This window comes from Leucoraja erinacea, chromosome 23 (assembly GCF_028641065.1).
Source record: "Leucoraja erinacea ecotype New England chromosome 23, Leri_hhj_1, whole genome shotgun sequence".
Taxonomy (NCBI): Eukaryota; Metazoa; Chordata; class Chondrichthyes; order Rajiformes; family Rajidae; genus Leucoraja; species Leucoraja erinaceus.
In genome coordinates this window covers 527,229-550,285 of record NC_073399.1, presented here as the reverse complement: position 1 = coordinate 550,285, position 23,057 = coordinate 527,229, and the positions used below count along the sequence as shown (strand labels likewise).

The window sequence follows — 23,057 nt, the reverse complement described above, 5'->3', positions numbered from 1 at the left end:
CCATCAAATTCATTGCCACAGACGGCTGTGGGGGCCAAGCCAAGCCGGAAATGGGCAGATTCTTGATTAGTAACGGTATTACAGGGTATGGGGAGAAGGCAGGAGAGTGGGCTTTGGAGGGAATGATAGATCAGCCATGATTGAATGGTGGAGTAGACTCGATGTGTCAAATGGCCTAATTCTGCTCCTATGACTTACGTACATGAACTATTTATGTTCCCCAGACCCATTGAGTTAGTCCACTTTGTGTCTTTTTATTGGTAAATCAGCATCTGCAGTTCCTTGGGTCTCTCAATTATCTTTCGTTCCAGCCTCCTCGCCTTGATCCTCACCCTGACTCATTTATAATACATCCCGCCAAATACTGTCAACATATCCTGCCCAATACTGTTCTCCCCACCCCTCACCACCTCTTATCCCATGCCTGAATCTATTGTGTTCACAACCAAGCTATCAGGAAACCTACCTGCAACACCTGGTCAATTACCCTGGGCATCATGCGATTCACTTCCAGATGTATTAGGTCCACTCTTTGACGGAACAGGGGAGCACATTGAATAGCACACTGACTGTTACAGTAACACATTCACGCACCTGACACAGAGCTGTTGGCTGACCAGGGTGGAATAGTGTTCCTCTTTTGGTAAAAGAGGATGTAGGCACCACGAGTACAGATCTCTTGTTCTGGGATAAATTCCACATTGCTGTCATCGTAGCCGTACCATTGTCCATCCACTGAGTTCCTGCAGAACGCTGGTAAACATAGAGTGATGTCAGTATTTCAGGACCATGTAGCATTTCATTCCATTACATCCCAGTTACACAATTGGCTGCATTAAGTAATTAAACTCTTTAAAAACATTATTATTTTTTAGTAGGACTATTGCTAATTACTGTAGACATTTACATAGCTGATGTATACTGGAGGCAGGCCAGGTGTTTGGAGCTCCTGTGTTGTCCATCATTCAGCTTTCACCACTTGGGAATATGATAGAATTGGCCCAACATTGAGGGTCATTTGATAACTAACTTGTTGGCATCCATGAAAGCCCTTCGGCCCACCAAGACCTCACCGACCAATGATGAATGGTGCCAATAAAGGTGGCGCAGCGGTAGATTTGCTGCGTTACAGCACCAGAGACCTGGGTTCGATCCTGACCAGGGGTGTTGCCTTATGAAGTTTGTACCTTCTCCCTGTGACCGCGTGGGTTTTCTACCGCTGCGCTACTGGGCCGCTCCAGGAGGATAAGGGGGGGGGGAATAATAAATGCCATAGCCTTTATTCCTGGCGAGCTAGCTTGATGGATTTATTGTGCATCGCCTGTCCTTGTCTGTGTACAAGTTAAACAGTCAGACATCTGCCTTTAACCACATTTACCAAGTGAGGGCTCCTCCCTCGTTATGTAGCAGGATCAAAAATAAAACTTGCTTGAAATTTTATGAAAGATGTGCAAATTCAACTTCATATGTTATGCAGAGAAAAGAAGACATGCTGAGAGAGGTGTGGTTCGTTAGTGCAGATATAATCAGGAAATAGTCAATAACAATCTCCCCCGCAGGCAATCTGATAAGGTAACTTCCTGTTATTATAAGCCAGCTATGAGCACAGCACTACAGAGTGAAGTTGTTGTACTTGATGAGATGTTTAAGGAGCTATTTGATTTTATATTTCAAGTTGCTTTTAATGAAAACGGGAGTCTACCTGAAACATCACCCATTCCTTCTATCCAGAGATGCTGCCTGTCCCGCTGAGTTACTCCAGCATTTTGTATCTATTGTGCTTTTATTGAAGACTTCAGTTCTCAATGATCGCTGTATTGCAAAAACTGGTGGCAAAGCAGCAAATTCTCCCGCAATGTCATGAACACTCCATTCCCTGGCATTTATTGCAGTCAGTCAATCACATCCCTGGGGACTCAGTCGCTTTGTAAAGAAATAACATTGTTCTGCAAAAATGTATTTCTAAATGGAGCAGGAGAAATATGGCATGTACAAGAGTTCTGTTCAGCCTCAACCTTCCAAAGCCCGCAGTGACCTTCACGTTTTGTGATACACTTGCCATTTATTTGATGGGATTATTTTGCGCTGTGATTTGTTGACTGTTGCCGCTGTAGGATGCAGGACTGAGTCGGATACATCTCGCTTTGATTGGAATTCTCCCAGTAGGGAAGAGACAAAAACTTCATCATCTGACAATATTATATTCATCGGCCAAAGACCCATGGCGCACAGAGAGAGCTGTCACAACAAAGATTAATTTTCCTGTCAATATCCAGGAAAGCTTGGTTCGATACTTGCATTTACAGTCACCACCTCCCCAGTCTGCTGTGAACAGCTGTCACATAATTAAAACAAGCTCCATCAAGTTAAGTATCAAGTTGCGACAAGTGTGCCTTGTCTTTAATATACAGTCAATTTTTGTGCATTGGAAATGGACATTTGGCGTATCTGGGATGTCCACACCCCAGCATGGAAGCTGGGGAATTCAAATCCAAGTTACATAAATCTGCAATTTAAATAACGATGTTGGTCTCAGTAAAATTAATCCTATAACTATTGGGCTGTCGTAAAACCCATCTATTTCACCCTTCTGTTCATCTCAACCACGAGACATGACACCCGGAGGCTGCCTTGCATCTTTCGCTCAGCTAAGAACATTATTGGCAGCAACCGTCCCCCCATCGATGAACTGTACGTTGCAAGGACCAAGGAGCGAGTGGGTAAGATCATCTCTGACCTCCTCTCACCCCGACCACAAAGTGTTTGAGGTTCTCCCCTCTGGGAGGCGACACTGAACTATCACAACCTCCACATCCAGCCACAACAACAGCTTCTTTCCACTAGTGGTAGTTCTACTTTAACAGCACTACACCGCTACATTCTGGTCTGTAAGCCAAACACTCACGAACTCTCTAAGGGCAATTTAGATATCGTCATTATAGCAACGATACACCTTTTTACTCTTGCACTTTAATTTTACCTTTCAAAATAATAATGTTTTTGAACATGTCTGCTGTATATCATGCTGTTACCATGTGTGTACAAGCACCAAGTCAAATTCCTTGTACGTGTACGAACTTGCCCAATAAAATGATTCTGATTCTAATCTGATTCTGATGTTTCAGGTCAGGACCCTTCTGCAGACTCTGAAGATCTAGTTCATTTTTTTCATGCTTTCCTGATCCCAAATGTTCAGCTTGCCCCCAACAATTCTCACCAAGTTCTACAGATGCGCCGTAGAAAGCATTTTATCGGGATCCATCACAGTGTGGTTTTTGCGGAAAGTGTGGACCTTAGACCTTCACACAAACCAACCTCCCTTCCTCATGCCTCATGCTGCCTCCATAAAGCCACCAGCATAATCAAAGATGTCTCACACCCCGACCACTCCCTTTTCTCCCCTCCCCCATCAGGCAAGAGGTAGAGGTGTGAAAACGCACTCCTCCAGATAGTGGGACAGTTTCTTCCCAGCTGTTATCAGGCAACGGAACTATCCTACCAACAACTGGAGGGAAAGTCATGAGCTACTATCTACCTCATTGGAGACCCTTGGACTATCTTTGATTGGACTTTACTGGACTTTATCTGGCACTAAACATTATTCACCTTATTCCCTTCATCATGTATCTGTACACTGTGGATGGTTCGATTGTGATCATGTATTGTCAATCCACTGACTGGTTAGCATGCAACAAAAGCTTTTCACTGTACCTCATGCACCTGACAATAAACAAAACTAAACTAAAGAATGCCTATCCATGTGGTCCAGAGATGCTGCCTGATCTGGGTAATTCTAGCATGCGCAGTCCCATGTGTCTCCGGATCCTCTTCCTATTCCACCATACAGACAGTTGAAACCTCTTCATTGGCTCTGTAGTTCTGGAGCTGTCCTCAAAGCTGAAAAGGCAGCACTCCTGTTAATCCCACTTGGCACAAGGTGGCAGTTCCTATCAAGCTGCTGATGCTCTTGAAGAGCATCTTTGGACATGGGCTGGCATTTAATTATTGCCTGCTCTCAGAAACCATGGGCTGTGAAATGAAGATGTATTTATCATTGAATAAAAGTGCTAATTGAAGTCCAAATTGCGTCTTGAAGCTGTAATATTATTTAATTAATCAACCGACAGCTGTGAAGCTGTCTGTGACCAAATTCAGAAATGGACTTTAGGGAATAGAACTACAATCGCTGCAAGCATTGAACTGTAATTACAAGCAAGTACAATGGTTATTTTAATAGACATTATAGCCTAACCAAATCAAGTTTATGCAAGCAGAGGTGACTTCAAGTATTAGTGGAGTCACGATTTTGATAACACGCGGGGCCGATCCACTCGCCGAACAATCGTGGCGCCGATTGGAACGCACGCCAGTAGGCCCGACTCGCCCACAGGCCTCCCACCGGGCGGAAGCGAGGATGGGAGCCTCGGCGGCAGTGTGAGCCTCAACATCAACAGGGCCCCCCGCGGTGGTGGGGTCTCGGCAGCAGCGCAAACCTCAGCGGCTGCAGGAACCACGGCAGCAGTGGGGCTTCGTGATTGAACCGCGATCAACGGTTGATGAGCGTGAGGGGGGGAGGGGTGGACAATGGGGACCCGGAGTGGGGGGGCCACTGGGAGGGGACCTTGTTGTGTGTTGTGACTGTTGGCAGACCAATTGTTTAAGAAACTGATCCTTGGACTTGGAGGTTAAATGTCATTTTGCTGACCATAAGTCAAATGATTTATTTACGTGCAATGGCTCAAATGGCTAATGGAAGGGAAGTGTTTGATGCTTGAAAGAATTACATGCTCTAAATAAGCGCTCTTATAAAATGTGCAGGACAGACAGCTCGCCAGTGAAGTTAGAAACATAGAAACATTAAAAATAGGTGCAGGAGGCTACCATAGCGCACTCTTTTGTTTTTTGTACAAAAATCCAAAAATTCTGGTATGAAATATTTGATATTTTTTCAAAATTAATCAAAATAAAACTGGTACCAAAACCAGAATGGATTATCTTCGGAATATCGGAAGGTAACCCTGAACTAAACGTGTTTCAGAAGAATTTATTTAATTACGGGCTAATAATGGGAAAAAAGCTTATACTTAAATTCTAGAAAAATGCGCCCACACCAACAATAAAAATGTGGATATCAAATATGTTTGAAACATTACATCTGGAAGAGATGAGATTCCTCTTAGCAGGTAAAGCAGACCAATTCCAAAAGACGTGGTCTATGTTTCTGGACCTATTACAAGTATGAGGTGCAATAGAAGGACCTGGTAACGGGAGGTAAAACAACAAAAACAGACTTGGTTGGTAGTCCCCTTTCTGCGGAGTTTTGTTATAATAGAGCGATTGTTCTATTTTCTTTTTCTTTCTTTTCTAGGGTCTATTTTCTCACTTTACTTCCTTCTCTAACTTCTTTTCTAAGGGGCTTTCTTTTCCCAACACTCTTGCACTTCACGACTCTTGTGCACTTTCTTTACTTTCTTTACTTCTATCTTTTTCTTAAAGCTCAAAAAAAATGAAGCGGTACAAAAAATGTATTAAGATATATGTGTTGTGTAGTATTGTAATTTACCGTACTTCTAATAAAAATAAAATTAAAATAAAAAAAAATAGGTGCAGGAGTAGGCCGTTCGGCCCTTCGAACCAGCACCGCCATTCAACATGATCATGGCTGATCATCCAGAATCAGTACCCTATTCCTGCTTTCTCCCCATATCCCTTGATTCCATTAGCCCCAAGAGCTATATCTATCTCTCATGAATACATCCAGTAAATTGGCCTCCACTGCCTTCTGTGGCAGATAATTCCACAGATTCACAACTGGCTGGAAAGGTTTTTCCTCATCTCAGTCCTAAATGGCCTACCCCTTATTTCCATAAGATGTTTCTATAAGATCTCCTCTCATCCTTCTAAAGCCCAGTAAATAGAAGCCCAGTCGATCCATTCTTTCATCGAATGTCAGTCTCGCCATCCCGGAACTCTCAGAAGATCATGATTTACTGTTTCACATGATTTTATGTGCGTGTGCATAAAATATCAGCATTTGTTGGTAAAAATGAACCTTGGCATAAGCCCTAAAGTACTGCAAAAACATGAACTCAGGTTAAAAAAAGACACAAGGTGTTGGAGTAATTCAGTAGGCCAGGTAGCTCTGGTGAACGTGGATAGGTGAAGCTTTGGGCCATTCTGGAGAAATGTTGCCTATTGGTTTGTAGGTTCATTGGCTTTGGTCAAATTGTAAATTGTCCCTCGTGTGTAGGCTGGTGTTAGTATACGAGGTGATCGCTGGTTGGCTCAGCGGGACAAAGGGCCTGTTTACACGCTGTATCTCGAATGTCAAAAAGTCTAAGGAAACCAAAGCACCCGGAGAAAACACACGGGGTCACAGGGAGAACGGAGAAGGTCTGTACAGACAGCACCCGTGGTCAGGATTGAACCCTGGTCTCTGTTGCTGTAAGGCAGCAACTCTACCACTGCACCGCCGTGCTGTCCGAAACTAAACATACAATGTGCCAGATTGCAGGAATAATGGAGTCCTACCTGTATAGTGACCTCCTTGCATCCCACCATGGTGGTTGCACACAGCGTACAAATCATACACAAAGTTTTCGTCTTTACTCCCGGAAGGGGTGCGTGGTCGTCGCCATGGTGACCAATGGGATAAAAAGTTCCTGCCGCTCTGATTCCTCTTGACCACGTGTGGAGCCATATCGATGCCAATGGGTGGGAACGTGACTAGCGTCGACAGTTTGGTTCTTCTCTCTCCCACCTGAGAAATTCAAATATGGACCTGTTATTGGTTCTATCTCCATTACTGAGTTGCATCCTCTAAACCGTGCAGTAATACAGGACCAAATGTTTAAGGTTTGACCAACATTGTGAAACAAAAACCTAAATGAAACATTTTGGCAACATTATTGTAAGCAGGTTATTAACATTCTAATGCAAAGGAAAAGCAAAAATAAAAATCTTCACCCTTCCTTATGACCCACTTATAAAGTCACAGAGTCCGATCCCTTGGGCCAACTCCTCCATGCCAACAATGCCCCAACTATGCTGGTCCCATTAGCCTGTGTTTAGCCCATATCTTTCTAAATGTTACCTATCCATGTACCTGTCCAAATGTCTTTTAAATGCTGATATAGTACCTGCCTCAACTACCTCCTCCAGCAGCTCGTTCCATAAACCCACCACCCTCTGGGTGAAAACATTACCCCTCAAGTTCCGATTAAATCTTTCCCCCCTAACCTTAAACCTATGTCTGCTCATTCTTGATTCCCCTACTCTGGACAAAAGACTATGTGCATCTCCTCTATCTGTTCCCCTCATAAAATGATTTTATACACCTCTATACAATCACCCCTCAGCCTCCTGAGCTCCAAGGCCTAGAGGGCTTGAACAGGCAGATACGAGGATCTGCCTGTTCAAATATGAATCAGAGATAGCAGATGTAAGTGTTGCATTGATTCTTGAAGACCTTCTCCCTACGATTTATCAGACAGATGTGCAAATTACCCATCAAATGTTCAAAGTAACAACAATAAGACGCTATTTACTATTAAGAAACATTAGACAGGTACATGGATAGGACAGGTTTAGAGAGATGCATGCCAAATGCAGGGAGGTGGGACTAGTGTGGATGTTACAAGTTGGCTGGTGTGGGCAAGTTGGGCTTAAAGGCCTGTGTCCACGTTGTAAGACTCTATCAGGCTGTTCCGCCAGAGGAGGTAGTTGAAGCAGGTGCTATATCAACGTGCCTTTTAAAAGGCACTTGGACAGATACATGTTCTTCAAAACATCATGCACTGTTTCCATATAATAAATACTATGTTGTCGTCATTCTGTGAACTTAATCATAACACCGTTTACTGTGACAGAAATGATGATTATTGCAGAGAAATTATTAAATATTAAATAAATCCCGATCATACTCTCGCTCATAAATACCTGGCGAAATCGTTTCAGGTGGATAATAAGAATGTCAGGCAAAGTCCATAGATTGAGCTTGACCATGCCCTGCTGAAGGTTTTTACAGTGAGGACATCGCCAGGCATCATCTGGGGCTAGCTGTAAAAAGGAAATGACCCACGTCATCATCATGGTTTCATCATTGAGAAACACAGGTCCACCACCAATTTACCAGCAACCCTTGGTTCCCGAGCCTTTCTGGAATATCCGCTTTGCCAGACCAAATAGTTAGAGGTCATGGCCAGTGAGAGGAGTTCAACAGTACTGGAAATGTCTGCCCAGGCTGTCGAGTAGCCAAGGGGACCAAGGGAAGTCGCATTGAAAGTCGGCAATGGGAATGGATCCACTGGCTCTGGTTGGGCCAGAGTTCCAGAGCCCCAACCGTAGGCAGGAAATTCCACCCGCCAATCGGCCAAGGAAGTCTCGATGACGACACGATTGGCCGCCTCACCCGGCCTACGTGCCACATTTTCGGAAGGGACTCCCGTGGGGATTTCAAGTTCGTTCTCATAATGTTGTCCGGATTAAAGGAGGTGCCGGGTCACCAGTTGCTGTAGGTTGCATCAGAAAATAAAGTTTCATGTCTAGAGTATGCCCTCTATATATTACAATAGATCACAATGATTGCATTGACAGATGATCGCACATCAGTGATTTACAGCACTTGGTAAAATGCTGATTTCAGCCCGACTGTTAGCCTCGGTGCTAAACGCTCAGGCAGTGAACAGTAAATAACAAGCATCAACAGAAGGGTAACCCATTCTCATGCTCCTCTTGAGGGCTGGTGCATGGACGAGCTCCAATATGAAACCATTTGCTGAAACCTCCATGGGGAACGGTTGACTTTTTGAGAAACAATTCAACAATATGGGAGAAATGAGTGAACTAAAGAGATGCCTGTCGCCAGATTAAACCCAATTAACTTCCAGATGCAGTTCTTCAGAATTTCATTCATAGGATGCAGAATTCAGCTTCTTTGATGGATTAATACGGTGCACTAAGCTACAGATATTTTTTCACATTTGTAAACAATAAATAGTGCTGTACAGATAAGAATTGACTTCACCCAGACCAGATTGATGCTGCATCCTTCCAGGCATCTTATTATCCAGCCAGATATTCAACTCCAGGTTTTGTTTTAAAATATCACCCCTTTTCCAATATAATCCACCCCCTGCTTCACTTCCTCCCCTCCAATTTATTCCTGGTGTGACTTTCAACCACGAAAGAGTTGGTAGTTCTTCACAAAACAACCGAGATTTAATTATAATTAGAGAATTAGGGGTGGCACGGTGGCGCAGCGGTAGAGTTGCTGCCTTACAGCGCCAGAGACCTGGGTTCAATCCTGACTGTACAACGTTCTCCATGTAACCGCGTGGGCTTTCTCCGGGTGCTCCAGTTTCCTCCCACACCCCAAAGGGGAGCAGGTTTGCAGGATAATTGGCTTTGGAGGAAGTGTAAATGAGTGTGTGAGTGTGCTAGTGTACGAGGTGATTGCTGGTAAAGTCTAAAGAATTCAACGTTCATACCTCTACATATTACCAATGGATTGTAAACTGCCCAGCATTATCAATGTTGAATTTTCTAATTGTAGGCAACTTCTTTACACACTGCCCTCCCCATCATCTCCCCTTGCCCCCCTTCATCCACTAACATTTGGTTAACCAGTTACACAGTTCACACCATCCCCAGATAACAATCACCCGATTCAACAACCTCCCTGCTGGAAGCCATTTGTTGCAACCCTGATTTGGCCTGACCTTTTCTTACTTCCACCCCCCTCCCCCCTCCCCATATACAATCAGTTTGAGAGAGGGTTCCAACCCAACGTCACCCATTGATTTTCTCCAGTGATGCTGCCTGAGCCTCTGAACGACTCCAGTATTTTGTGTCTTATCTTTGGTATGAATCAGCATCAGCAATTCCTTCCCACACATAACAAGACTTAGAGCTGGTGTATATTACTCCCTTTTATTACGTTTAACTGTGGTTTTGCTTAAATACGCCATTTTAAAGGCCGGCATTCAGATTGTATTTCACAGTCAGGACACTTGCTATAACTTCAAATACATCTTCAAATACAACTTCATTCAAATACATATTCAAATATAACTTCAAATACACTTCTACTCGTCGAGGACAAGTCTAAAGAAGGTTCCCAACCCGAAATATCACCCATCCTTTTTCTCCCGAGATGCTGCCTAACTCGCTGAGATACTCCAGCATTTTGTGTCTATCTTAGGTCATTGTCAACTTCCTTGACTCAAGATCCACTCAGCTCACCTCAACAAAGTCTCTACAGACTGATGCACACACACAGATCCATTCAGATGGTCACCTAAGCTCCACATTGAAGGACAGAATACTTTATGCATCTTGTTTTCACTGTCAAGAGCAGGCAGAAGGGTTTTAGAGATGTGTGTGTCGTCCAGATCTGCGTACATTGCAGTCTTGTGCTATTCTTCTTTTGAAGCCTTCCCAGCAACATCTTACCACAAGTGAATGATTGTTTCCCCAGTCAGGGTTTCTATAGTTCCTGCTCTGCACCACCCCACACATGTCTGTCTCACCCTCTGCAAGCACTCTTTCCTTTTGTTGCCCCTCAACCCCTGGCTGTCCACACAAATTACTGCACTTTCCATCCTACACTCCCTGTGGAAGAGTGCCACAGGTATCATTACGTTCCTCGAAGACAGGCACAAAGTGCCAGAGTAACTCAGCGGGTCAGGCGGTGTCTCTGCAGCAAAGGTGTAGGTGACATTTCAGGTCTGACCCGCTGAGTTACTCCAGTGTCTTGCGTCTATATTCAGTGTAAACCAGCATCTGCGGTTCCTTCCGACACATAGTATGTTCCTCTATGGTTGCTGTGGTTATGGCTACCACGCTGATATGGCAAGTGACGTTTGCTGGGCAATTCATGAGACAAACACATCAAAGAGAAGAGGGGTCACAAATGGACTAGACTGGCGATGATAGTGAAGCTACGTGAACAGAAATAGCCCATTCCACCCATCGAGTCTACTCCGCCACTCAATCATGGCTAATGTATCCTCTAATGCATCCTCTAATGTATCCTCTAATGTATCCTCTAATGTATCCTCTAATGCATCCTCTAATGTATCCTCTAATGTATCCTCTAATGTATCCTCTAATGCATCCTCTAACCTCTCAACCCCATTCTACCCATAACCCCTGACAACCATACAACCTGTCAATGTCTGCCTTAAGAAATATCCATCGACCTGGCCTCCACAGCCTTCCGTGGCAATGAATTCCACAGGTTCACCACCCTCTGTCTAAAAACTAAAGAAGTAGTATTGAGCCAAATGGGTTTTTGCAGCAATCCAGTGGTTTTATAGGCATTGCTATCAAGAGTAGCTTTTGTTTCACAAGATAGTCCCAATAAATTGCATCCGAGTCCCTAAAGACTCTGCTGTAACACAATGTTACACTGAGAAACGAAAAACACTGTTCTGGGAACTTCTTCATCAAATATTGCAGTTTAGAGATACAGCACGGAAACAGGCCCTTCGGCCCACCGAGTCCATGCCAACCAACAATCACCCGCTCACACGAGTTCTATGTTATTCATTTTCTCATCCACACCCCTCGTTGAAGGGGCAGTTTTACAGTGGACAATCAACCCTACAAATCCACACATCATTGTGGGGTGGGAGGAAACCAGAGCACCCAGAGTAAACCCACGTGGTCACAGAAAGAGTGTACAAACTCCACATTGACAGCACCCGAGGTCAGGAGCGAACCTGGGTCCATGGCACTATGAGGTTGCAACTATAACAGAGGCATTATTGTACTGTCAAGGACTTTTAGAACATATTTTATTACAAGGTATTAAGGGCGTTCCTGTTGAACATTACATATACCACGACAGACTCATAACTCCCATCCTACCTGCTCCTCCTTTGTGTACAAGTCAAAGCACTCAGCCAGTGTACAGCCATGTGCCTGTTGATGGGCCTGTTGCTGGATGCGAACACTCTCTGCATCCTGGATTACTTCCTCCTGAATACTTCCAAACAAGCTGAAAGCAAATAAATAACCCTCTGTGAATACACGCTGCAAAAATGTCCACTGTACCTTCCACAGATGCAGTGGAATACACAAACATGAAGACCAAATGATCAGCCATTAGAACCTAGTACTATATCACATTGAACCATGTCACCCATCTCCAATCACTTATTTTATTAAACTGTAGTTCTCTCCGAAGCCTTTTATCTTTCTTGTCTGGGCCGAACGGCCTGGAGCCGCGGGAGGGGGAGGTCGAGGCCTTGGCTGCAGCCTAGTCCTTGCCCCGTGTCCCGCTACTCAACCCTCCCCGCGGGTCCAGAGCTGCAGCCCGCACCGGCCGGCTCAAACCCCAGCCTAGGGCCCTTTACAATCTTCAGTGTATTGTAAATATTGTACAGCATTTTCTGTTTGTGTTACAGATTTCCAGCATTTACAGATGTTGTGATTGACACTGTGTACTGTGGTGACTGCAGCATCTGACTTACCTGTCCTTCATCCTTTGATCCCACTCCAAGACAAGTTTTATATGTGGGGGACCACCCGCTCCACAGGAACGCAATGCCCTTAGAAAGAAAAGAAATCCGTATTGCAAATGCTGGCACAACTTCCATGTGTAGATCTTACATTGAAATCACCAAAAGGAGTTCTTCCACCACACAACAATACAAATTAATGCAAATTAAAAAGTTTCAAATCGTGCAAGAAATGCACAGCTATCTCATAACTAGTCTGTCAAAGATGTGATGCCCAATATAGATAGAAATGTTTGTTTGTTTGATGTTAGTTGATTTCTTCACACAATATTATTGCAATGGCTATCAACAAAATCTGTTTGGGAAGTGTCCATGGTTTTATCCCTGTAGGACAACAGAAGCAATCAGATCAAATATCAACTCTTTATTTCTTTCTATAGATGCTGTCTGATCCATTCTAGAACAAGAACAGACCATTTGACTCACAATATCTGTGCCAGACATGGTGCCAAGATAAACTAATCTATCTCCTCTGCCTGGCCATGATCCATATCCCTCCATTCCTTGCATATCCATGTACCTATCCAAAAGCATCTTAAACACCACTATTGCCACCACCACCCATGGCAGTGTTTTCCAGCCACCCACCACACTCTGCATTAAAAAAACATCACCTTTAAACATTGTCCCTCTTACCTTCAAACTATGCCCTCTAGTCTTTGTCATTTCCTACCTGGGAAAAAGGCTCTGACTGTCTCCCCTATCTATGCCTCATCATTTTACAAACTTCTATCAAATATTTGATGAGCCTCTGGCGTCCCAGAGAAAACAATCCAAGTTTGTCCGACATCTCCTTGTAGCTAATACTCCCTGATCCAGGTAACATTCAGACTTGAGCTGAAATAGAATAGGGCACGGTCTGGAGGGTGGAGATACTTGATGATAGATGCCACTTGGTGAGGCAGAGTCTCGCGTTGATGCCTCTGATGGAGGGAAGTGTTGAGCCTGTGATGGACTGGGCTGAGCCAACCACTCTCTGAAGTCCACAACTTAAAATAGAGGAGCAATTATCGTAACTGGTGTTTCAATGTAATAAAATATCACAAAGATTTCAAATTAGGAGGAGGATTAGAAAAAACATTAAAGCAAAATGGAACCGTTGGATTTGGCGCAGATTTTAAAGGGGACAGTTCAGGACAACGTCCATAAATTGTTGACGGTGCATGAAGAGGAATGAGGTGATGGCAACTTTAGTCTCATGAAAATTGCAGAGACTTGTGGACGCTGCCCAGATCATCCTGAAAACCATCCTCTCTTCCACTGACTCTATCTACAGTTAGCGCTGTCTCGGCAAGGCCACCAGCACAATCAAGGACCAGTCTCACCCTGGTCACTCCCTCTTCTCACCTCTCCCATCAGGCAAGAGGTACAGAAGTTGGAAATGCATGCCTCCAGATTCAGGGACAGTTTCTTCCCAGTTATTATCAGGCAACAGAACCATCCTCCCATCGGCCAGCGTGTCATCATCTCACTCATTAATCGGGCTTTGTCTTGCACTACAGATGAAACCCATTATCCTGTATTGTAAACTGTGGATGGCTTGTTTGTAATCATCAATAGTCTTTTCACCGACTGGATAGCACGCAACAAAAAACATTTTACTGTACCTCAGTACACGTGATATTAATAAACTAAACTAAACTAAAGATAGACAAGAAGTGCTGGAGTAACTCAGCAGGTCATCCAGCATCTGTGGGGAAACGGGATGGGTTGTAGCAGCACCTGCTGGTGCCCGCGGGTAATCGAACCGTGCGGTCGGGTGTGTTTGTGCGTTTTCTGCGCGATGCCCATTCAGTCGTGGTTAGACCCTTGTATTGGCTGTGTTGTTTTCGGAAATCAACCCTGGTCTCAACCCGCTAACAGGTGACATTTCAGGTCGGATCCCGTCTAGATTTGTAGATTTTCAATACATTGAAGATGAAGGCAAGGATTTTGAACTTGAATTGAAACAAATTGTGAAACAAATGAAACGTGGCAGCAGTGCAATGGAATTTTGAATTATTTACAATTTAATGGAAGAATTCTGTGGCTGGGGCTGCCAAAGAGAAGCAGTTGGAATTAACAAAGGCACAAATCAAAGTATCAGTGAATGTGAGTGTGGCAGAGGCCAGCAGATGGTGTAGGTAGTAAGAGGAAGAGGCATTTGAAACCAAGTTCAGTGTCAAACAGCCATCAAGGGTGTGCATAAGGCAGCAACTGCAGAGTAAATGCAGCCTTGAATAATCTGTGCAAAGATCTGCCTGTGGAACTAAAGTACACTGCTGAGAATGCAACCAGGGCACACGCCTCATATCGAGCAAACAGATTCTTGTGGCAGTAGGAACTGCAGACGCTGGAATCTTGAGCAAAGCACAAAATGCTGGAGTAACTCAGTGGGCCAGGCAGTAGTTGAGTTTTTGCTTAGTTTAGAGATACAGCGTGGGAACAGACCCATCGGCCCACCAAGTCCACGCTGACCAGTGATCCTCCAACACTAGCACTATCCTACACACACTTGGAACAATTTACAATTTTACCCAGCCAATTGACCTATAAAACCGGACGTCTTTGGAGTGTGGGGGGAAACCGGAGGTCGCCGAGAAAAACCACGCAGGTCACGGGGAGAGCGAACAAACTCCGTACAGACAGCACCCGTAGTCAGGATCGAACCCAGATCTTGGGCACTGTGGGAGCAACTCCATGGCTGAGTCACCGTGCTGCCCTTGCAATTGGTGAATCCAATGTTAATACAATTGGGCTGGAAACTACCCAAGCAATCGCAGTGGGTAGAGCAGACAGTGGGACATAGTGTAGACACGGGTAGAGCAGACAGTGGGACGTAGTGTAGACAGCGGGTAGAGCAGACAGCGGGACGTAGTGTAGACACGGGTAGAGTGGGACGTAGCTGGTTCTTAAAGCACCATGACAATCTTGAAAATACCTTGACTTGGAAAGTGAATTGGGTAAAGCTGAAAAAAAATCCAATGCTACGTAATCCAGCTTTGAGTTTGATCCCCTCCACTCCTCAGTCACTATCACCAACACAGTACACTGAGAGCACAAACGCCCTCGACCCAAAACATCACCCATTCCTCTCCAGAGATGCTGCCTGTCTTGCAGAGTTACTCCAGCATTTGTCTACCTTCTGTTTAAACCAGCATCTGCAGTTCCTTCCTACACTGAACCTGATCCTGTGCGTGAAACATATTTCAAATGCAACAATGCTGTCCCTTTGGCAGTAGAGGGCGCTGCTGTGATTTAGCAAGAATCTGTCAGAAACCTCAATCTAACCATCACTGCTCAACCACTGAAAGGCAGCACAACATACATACAACATACATACATACAACATACATACATACAACTAACACGGCAGTACAACATACATACATACAACTAACACGGCAGCACAAGGCAGTACAACATACATACATACAACTAACATGGCAGTACAACATACATACATACAACTAACAAGGCAGTACAAGGCAGCACAACATACATACATACAACTAACATGGCAGTACAAGGCAGTACAACATACATACAACTAACAAGGCAGTACAACATACATACATACAACATACATACATACATACAACTAACATGGCAGCAGAACATACATACATACATACAACTAACAAGGCAGCACAAGGCAGCACAACATACATACAACTAACATGGCAGCACAACATACATACATACAACTAACAAGGCAGTACAACATACATACATACAACTAACATGGCAGCAGAACATACATACAACTAACAAGGCAGTGCAAGGCAGCAGAACATACATACATACAACTAACATGGCAGTACAAGGCAGTACAACATACATACATACAACATAACAAGGCAGTACAAACAACATACATACATACAACAAGGCAGTACAAGGCAGCACAACATACATACATACAACAACAGCACAACATACATACATACAACTAACAAGGCAGTACAACATACATACATACAACTAACATGGCAGTACAAGGCAGTACAACATACATACAACTAACATGGCAGTACAAGGCAACACAACATACATACAACTAACAAGGCAGTGCAAGGCAGCACAACATACATACTTGCCCATGCCAAACAACATGTCACATCTACGCTAGTCCCACCTGCCTGCATTTGGCCCATATCCCTCTAAACCAGTCCTATCCATGTATCTGTCCAAATGTTTCTTAAACATTATGAGAGTACCTGCCTCAACTACCCCCTCTGGCAGCTGATTCGATACACCCGCCACCCTTTGTGTGATAACAAATACCCCTCAGATTCCAATCAATTCTTTCCCCCCTCACCTTAAACCCATGGCACCTGGTTCTCAACTCACCCACTCTGGACAAGTCTCTGTGCATCTACCTGATCTATTCCTTTCATGATTTTGTACATTTGGCACATTTATTGTTGGGAAGACGTAGCAAGGCACATCATGTGTCATGTGTTCATTGCAACAACCCAAGTCCTATCCCTCAGGCCGCTGATAATTAAGTGATATTCCCAGTTTAAGTGAGCTGTAATACTGCACTATGTAGCACAAAACTGAACCCAGTAGACGTAACACATGATCAGAGCCTTTAATGCGGTGGGAGATTGCAACCCTCACGTGGTCCACCCCGTTTCAACGAATGCAATCAACCTGGCGTGCACAAACAGAAGATCAAACAGAACAAGTTGTCTTACAACTTTAGGCTGTGCACACCATACACAAGAAGAAGAGCCTTTAATAACTCAAAGCATGAGAAAAACTCTACTTAGACTAACCTCCTCCACTGTCAGAGTGAGGTCAATTGGAGGTACACCACCTCACATTTCGCTAGGGCAGCTTACAACCCAACTATATGGTTTTGGTTTCACTAACCAAGTGACCCTCTGCATCCATCTCTTCCCATCCCTCCAGCATCCTAGTTGTTGTACTAGTTTCACTGTCGTCTTGGTCAGTTTCATTGTCTATAACTCGTTTTCACCTAAGCCCACAGGTAACAATGGACCATTTACTTTATCATCGTTACTTGTTTGCATATCTTTCATTCATTTGTTCTATATCCCTCTACTGTATATCACCATTTATATCTCTCGTTGTTTCGTGTTTCTCAGTTTGAAGAAGTGTCTCGACCCAAAACGTCACCTATTCCTTTTCCCCAGCGATGCTGTCTGACCCGCTGAATTACTCCAGCTTGTTGTGTCTATCTTCTTAGGCCAAATCAGTGGACATTTTTAAGGGATAGATAGATTCTTGACTAGTACGGGTGTCAGAGGTTATCGGGAGAAGGCAGAAGAATGGGGTTAGGAGGGAGAGATACATCAGCCATGATTGAATGGCAGAGTAGACTTGATGGGCTGAATGGCCTTATTCTACTCCTATCACTTATGACCCTCCTCATTCTAATCTCTTAGCCAGGGAAAATTATTCTTTCCATTTATTCCAATATTTTTTTGTTGTTGTCTCAAGCAACTTTGTAAGCTTACCATTTAATCTTTACTAAAGGGAATACAGTCCTGATCTGAAGAAAGAAACACAAAGTGCTGGAGTAACTCAGCGGGTCAGACAGCATCTCTTGAGGACATGGATATGGATCAGGGGGTATGGAGAGAAGGCAGGTATGGGATATTGATTTGGATGATCAGCCATGATCATATTGAATGCAGGCTCGAAGGGCCGAATGGCCTACTCCTGCACCTATTTTCTATGTTTCTATGAACGTATTGGATCAGGTCAGAACCATTCTTCACTCTGTCCTTGAGAGAACCGCTGAGGTACTCCAGCACTTTGTGTCTTTTCTTGTAAATCAGCATCAGCAGTTCCTTGTGTGTCTACATTATCCTTATCCACACAGGTTTGACTAAAATGTCAGCATTAATCTGGAGGTATGGAAATACTCTACTGGACTGGTTGCTGGAAAATAATTTCACTGTGCGTTTTCAAAAAATGACAATAAAACCACCATTGTACCATTGGAGAATCAGTTACTGTAGATATTATACAGTGTGTCGGCGTGGCACCCTGGGTTACTGAACATCTGCCATGTTGTTGGTTTTATTTCCTCTTGCAGCGATGGACATTCTTGTTCTACACTAATGCCAGTGAGCTATTTTAAACAAGTATAAAGGAATGGTATATGCAATCTAGAATACGCAGATGCCGGCTTTCTAACGCAATGCACGATGGCAGAAAAAGATTGGATTTTTCACCTCAGTGTCTTCCTTTTCATGCATCAAAGACCTTCTACCAGCAAACTGACAAGGGACAGGTTGCCTTTTGTAAATTTCTAACAGAAGACCTGAAAATTGTAGCAATCACGAGCCTGCCAGTGCTGCATGTAGGACCAGGTCATGATGACTTCAAATGAAATGAAAGATATTATTCCCAGGCTCCAAATTCTTAACTTTTGATTTACTGTGTAATTGGGTAAATTTATCCTGTCCGCACACTTGAAATGAGCTGAAAATCAAGAACTGAGTCAGAGCTTTGAACTACTGCATGGTGAATTGAAATAAAGGACAGCATTTTCTGTCACAACTGATAAAGGCTGATTGTTTGGTGGGTAATTATCATATGCAACCAAAGACTGCATGTGCCCTTATCAAAGCATGTTAGAATGTTTTCCATTCGTGCAGAGAAGACTATTAGATCCATGAGTTTAGAAGACTGTAACAGGAGGAGGAAGCAAGAGGATGGGGGAAGATTACTGAATTTGGAAAACAATTGTCGGGTAATAAAGTGAATCGGCGGGCTGAAGAAAATGGAAGATGATGGTAAATGTAACAGATGTGGGTGCATGAGAGAGGGGAATGAGATTGATGTTGGAAAAGAGAGAGATGAAACAGAAATTGAGCACCATTTGAAATATGGCAAGATAAATTAGAAAGCGAGACATCAGAAAATTGTTAAATTGCCGTGAAAGTATGTTAGAAATTGCAATGAGGAGGCTCAGTAAAATTCAAATCGGATTTCATGTTATCATAAAGAAAACAGGTCCATTTAAAGACTTTGAAGTGAAAATCTTAAAGGAGGAAACACAAGGAACTGCAGAGGCTGGGAATATTATGTAGGGCAAAAAGTGCTAGAGTAATTTAATGGGTAAGACAGTATCTGTGGAGAACATGGATATGTGACGTTTCGGGTCGAAACCTGAAACATCATGTCCTCCACAATGTGGTATTTGGCCTGCTGTATCTTAAAGGTGGACATGTCTCACAGAAAGTCACTATCTTAAGTTCAATGGCCAAGGACTGGGTTAGGTTGACCCACTTGAGGTCATTTGTAAGAAGACCTAAAATTTCTGTTACGTCCTCTTTTTATGCGATGAGCCTGAAACATAGGTGCTACATATGCATGAAGGACATACAAAGGCAGAGATATGGATTGGTCGGGTTCATAGGGCTATGGGCTAAATGCAGGCAAATGGGACTGGACTAGCCAAATATGGCCAAAATGGTTGGCATGGTCAAGGTGAGCTGAAGGACCTATTTTGAGCTGTTGAGCTCTATGGCTATACGACGGAGCAGCAGGAGTACCCCCATTTGGCCCCTTAAATCCTGTTCTGACATTCAATCAGATCATGGTTGATTCAATATTGGCTTGGGGTAAGGAGTAGACCATTTCGAACATAGATGAGGAAAAACATTTTCACACAGAGAGTTGTGAATCTGTTGAATTCTCTGCCTCAGAAGACAATTCTCTGGATGCTTTCAAGAGAGAGTTCGATAGAGCTCTTAAAGATAGTGGTGTCGGGGGATATGGTGAGAAGGCAGGAACAGGGTGCTGAATGTGGATGATCAGCCATGATCAAAGTAAATGGCGGTGCTGGCTCGAAGGGCTGAATGGCCTACTCCTGCATCTACTGTCTATTGTTTATTGAACACTACTTTCCTGCTCACCCTTCATACCACTTGACTCCCTTGTAGTTTAAAATCTATCAATCTTCAATATATTCAATGGCTCACTCTCCCCAGCACTCTGGAGTTACAAATTCCACAAATTAATGAACTCCAGAGAGGACATTTGTCCTTGCCTTCATTGGAACTTAGGCTTAGGCCAGAGATCAAAGCCTCAGAATAAAAGGACGTACCTTTTCAAAGGTGATGAAGAGGAATTTCTTTAGTCAGTGGTGAATCTGTGGAATGCGATGCTACAGAAGGCGGTGGAGGTCAAGTCAATGGATATTTGTAAGGCAGAGATTGACGGGAAGGTGTGAAGGCAGGAGAATGGGGCTGAGAGGGACAGCTGGAACAGCCATGATTGAATGACAGGATAAATGTGATGGGCCAAATGGCCTCATTCTGCTCCTGTAATTCATTAATTTATGAACTTATAAACAATCTGCTTCTTTTTCTTCCATTTGATGTGGACACTTGACATTTCTCCACATTATCCACCAACTGCCAACATCGTGGCCATTCACTCATGTCCTTTGCAGACTCTATGTGTCTTCCTCACAACTTGCCAACACATTTTTAGTTTAGTTTAGTTTAAAGACACAGCACGGAAACAGGCCCTTCGGCCCACCCAGTCTGCACTGACCAGCGATTCCTGCACATTAACACAAGGCTACACACACTAGGGACAATTTACACTTATTCCAAGTATACAAACGCAAGCCAATTAACCTACAAACCTGTACGTCTTTGGAGTATGGGAGGAAACTGAAGATCTCGGAGAAAGCCCATGTGGTTACGGGGAGAATGTACAAAATCCGTACAGACCTGCAGATCTGTAGTCAGAATCGAACCTGGATCAGCAGCAACTCTACTGCTGTGCCACCTTTATAGTGCGTCTTTATAGTGCCAGCAATTTGGCTACAATACATTCAGTTCCCTCAACCAAGTAATTATCAATTATTTGAGATGCCGACAAGGTTCTGACACTTCTACCATCATTCTGTTTTCTCCTGATTCACCACTACTCTATCAATGCCAATTTATTCACTAAAACCTGCCAGCTTTGCTGTAATCTGCTGCAATCTTTCACAAGGCACCTTCTGAAATCCAAAATCACTACACCTATTAGTTCTCCATCATCCATCCTGTTTATTCTATCCTCAAAGAACTCTGGAAAAGTTGTCAAACACAATTTCCCGTTCATAAAAGCATTACGTCTCAGTTTCTTTAGCTGATTGTCACTGTTTGAATTTTCTTTGCATGACCTGCTATTACCAAGCATTTTTGCAAAGATCGGTGCCAGGCTAACTGACGCACACTTTCATGAATTCTGCCTCTCCTCTTTCTTACAAGCCAACATTATTTCTTGATTTATTCCCAGTTAATTTCCCAGGAGGTTCTACTTGCAATTCACCAGTCTGTATACCTTTGGTCAATTAAGGAAAAAGGCTATCTGAAGATCAGGGCCAGGACAGTATAGGAACTGCGAAGAGCAGCAACCTCTTAAATCCACCAAATGGATTCCACATCTGGATCTTCTTTAAGGCTTTATCTTGAACTATAAGTTATTCCCTTTAACCTGTATCTGTACACTGTGAACGGCTCGATTGTAATCATGTAGTCTTCCTGCTGACTGGAGAGCACCCAACAAAAAAGCTTTTCACTGTAGCCAGGTGCATGTGACAATAAACTAAACTAAACTAAACTTCTGAACCAACATAATGAACCACAGTGGCTCAGCATAGAATTGCTGCCTTAAAGCGCCAGGGACCTGGGTTTGATCCTGACTGTGGGTGCTGTCTGTACCGAGTTTGTGCTTTCTCTTTGAGACCACGCGGCTTTTCTTCGGGGGCTCCCATTTTCTCCCACTTTCCAGACGTACAGGTTTGTAGGTTAATTGGCTTTGGTAAAAATTGTACCGTAAATTGTCCCTAGTGTGTAGGATGGTGCTAGTGTACAGAGAGATCGCTGGTCGGCACGGACTTGGTGGGGCGAAGGGCCTGTTTCTGCGTTGTTTTTTGAAAGTCACTGCAGCCACCTGGAATGGTCACTTTATTACGAGACCCACCCACCTCTTTTCTATTTTGTCTATCCTTCTGACATCAAATTTCCATGATTATTCCCTCTTGGCATGGGTCACCAACACCACAGTATATTGCTCAGATCACACCCTTTCAGTGCTATAATCTCATGTATCTTACGACCAATGCTGTGTCTATTGAGATAAAGAGTCTTGAATTCCATCTGATCATTTTTATTTACATGAATTCTATTTGCTGGTGTACTCTTGTAAACATTCTAGTTGTTGCGCCTGTCACCATTACAGTTTCCTCTCTTACTTTACTTTACTTTAGATATACAGCGTGGAAACCAGACCTTCGGTGCACCGAGCCAGCGTTCTCCACGTACACCAGCCCTATTCTAACCACTAGGGCCAATTTACAATTTTACTGAAGCCAATTAACCTCCAAACCTGTAAGCCTATGGGGTGTGGGGAGAAAATCAGGGCACCCGGAGAAAACCCACGTGGTCACAAGGAGCACGTACAAACACGTACCGCTGCCATCATAAATATCTCCTCACCTCAACCACTACTTCTATTTCCATTTCAGCTTCTCTCCCTTCCACCTTTAGACGATAGTATCTCTGTCAA

The 23,057-nt window shown here is 43.7% G+C and overlaps 1 protein-coding gene across 1 annotated transcript in view; it reads right to left on the bottom strand.

Moving 5' to 3' along the window:
• LOC129708077 (ubiquitin carboxyl-terminal hydrolase 43-like) overlaps positions 1 to 23,057 on the bottom strand; it is a 285,523-nt gene that overhangs the window by 5,143 nt on the left and 257,323 nt on the right. Inside the window, exons 10-14 of the mRNA XM_055653607.1 lie at positions 12,477 to 12,554; positions 11,872 to 12,001; positions 7,939 to 8,058; positions 6,532 to 6,760; positions 595 to 753 (exon numbers count right to left, since the gene is read on the bottom strand). Of these exons, the coding sequence (XP_055509582.1) occupies positions 595 to 753; positions 6,532 to 6,760; positions 7,939 to 8,058; positions 11,872 to 12,001; positions 12,477 to 12,554 (716 nt within the window). The remainder of the gene's footprint in view (positions 1 to 594; positions 754 to 6,531; positions 6,761 to 7,938; positions 8,059 to 11,871; positions 12,002 to 12,476; positions 12,555 to 23,057) is intronic.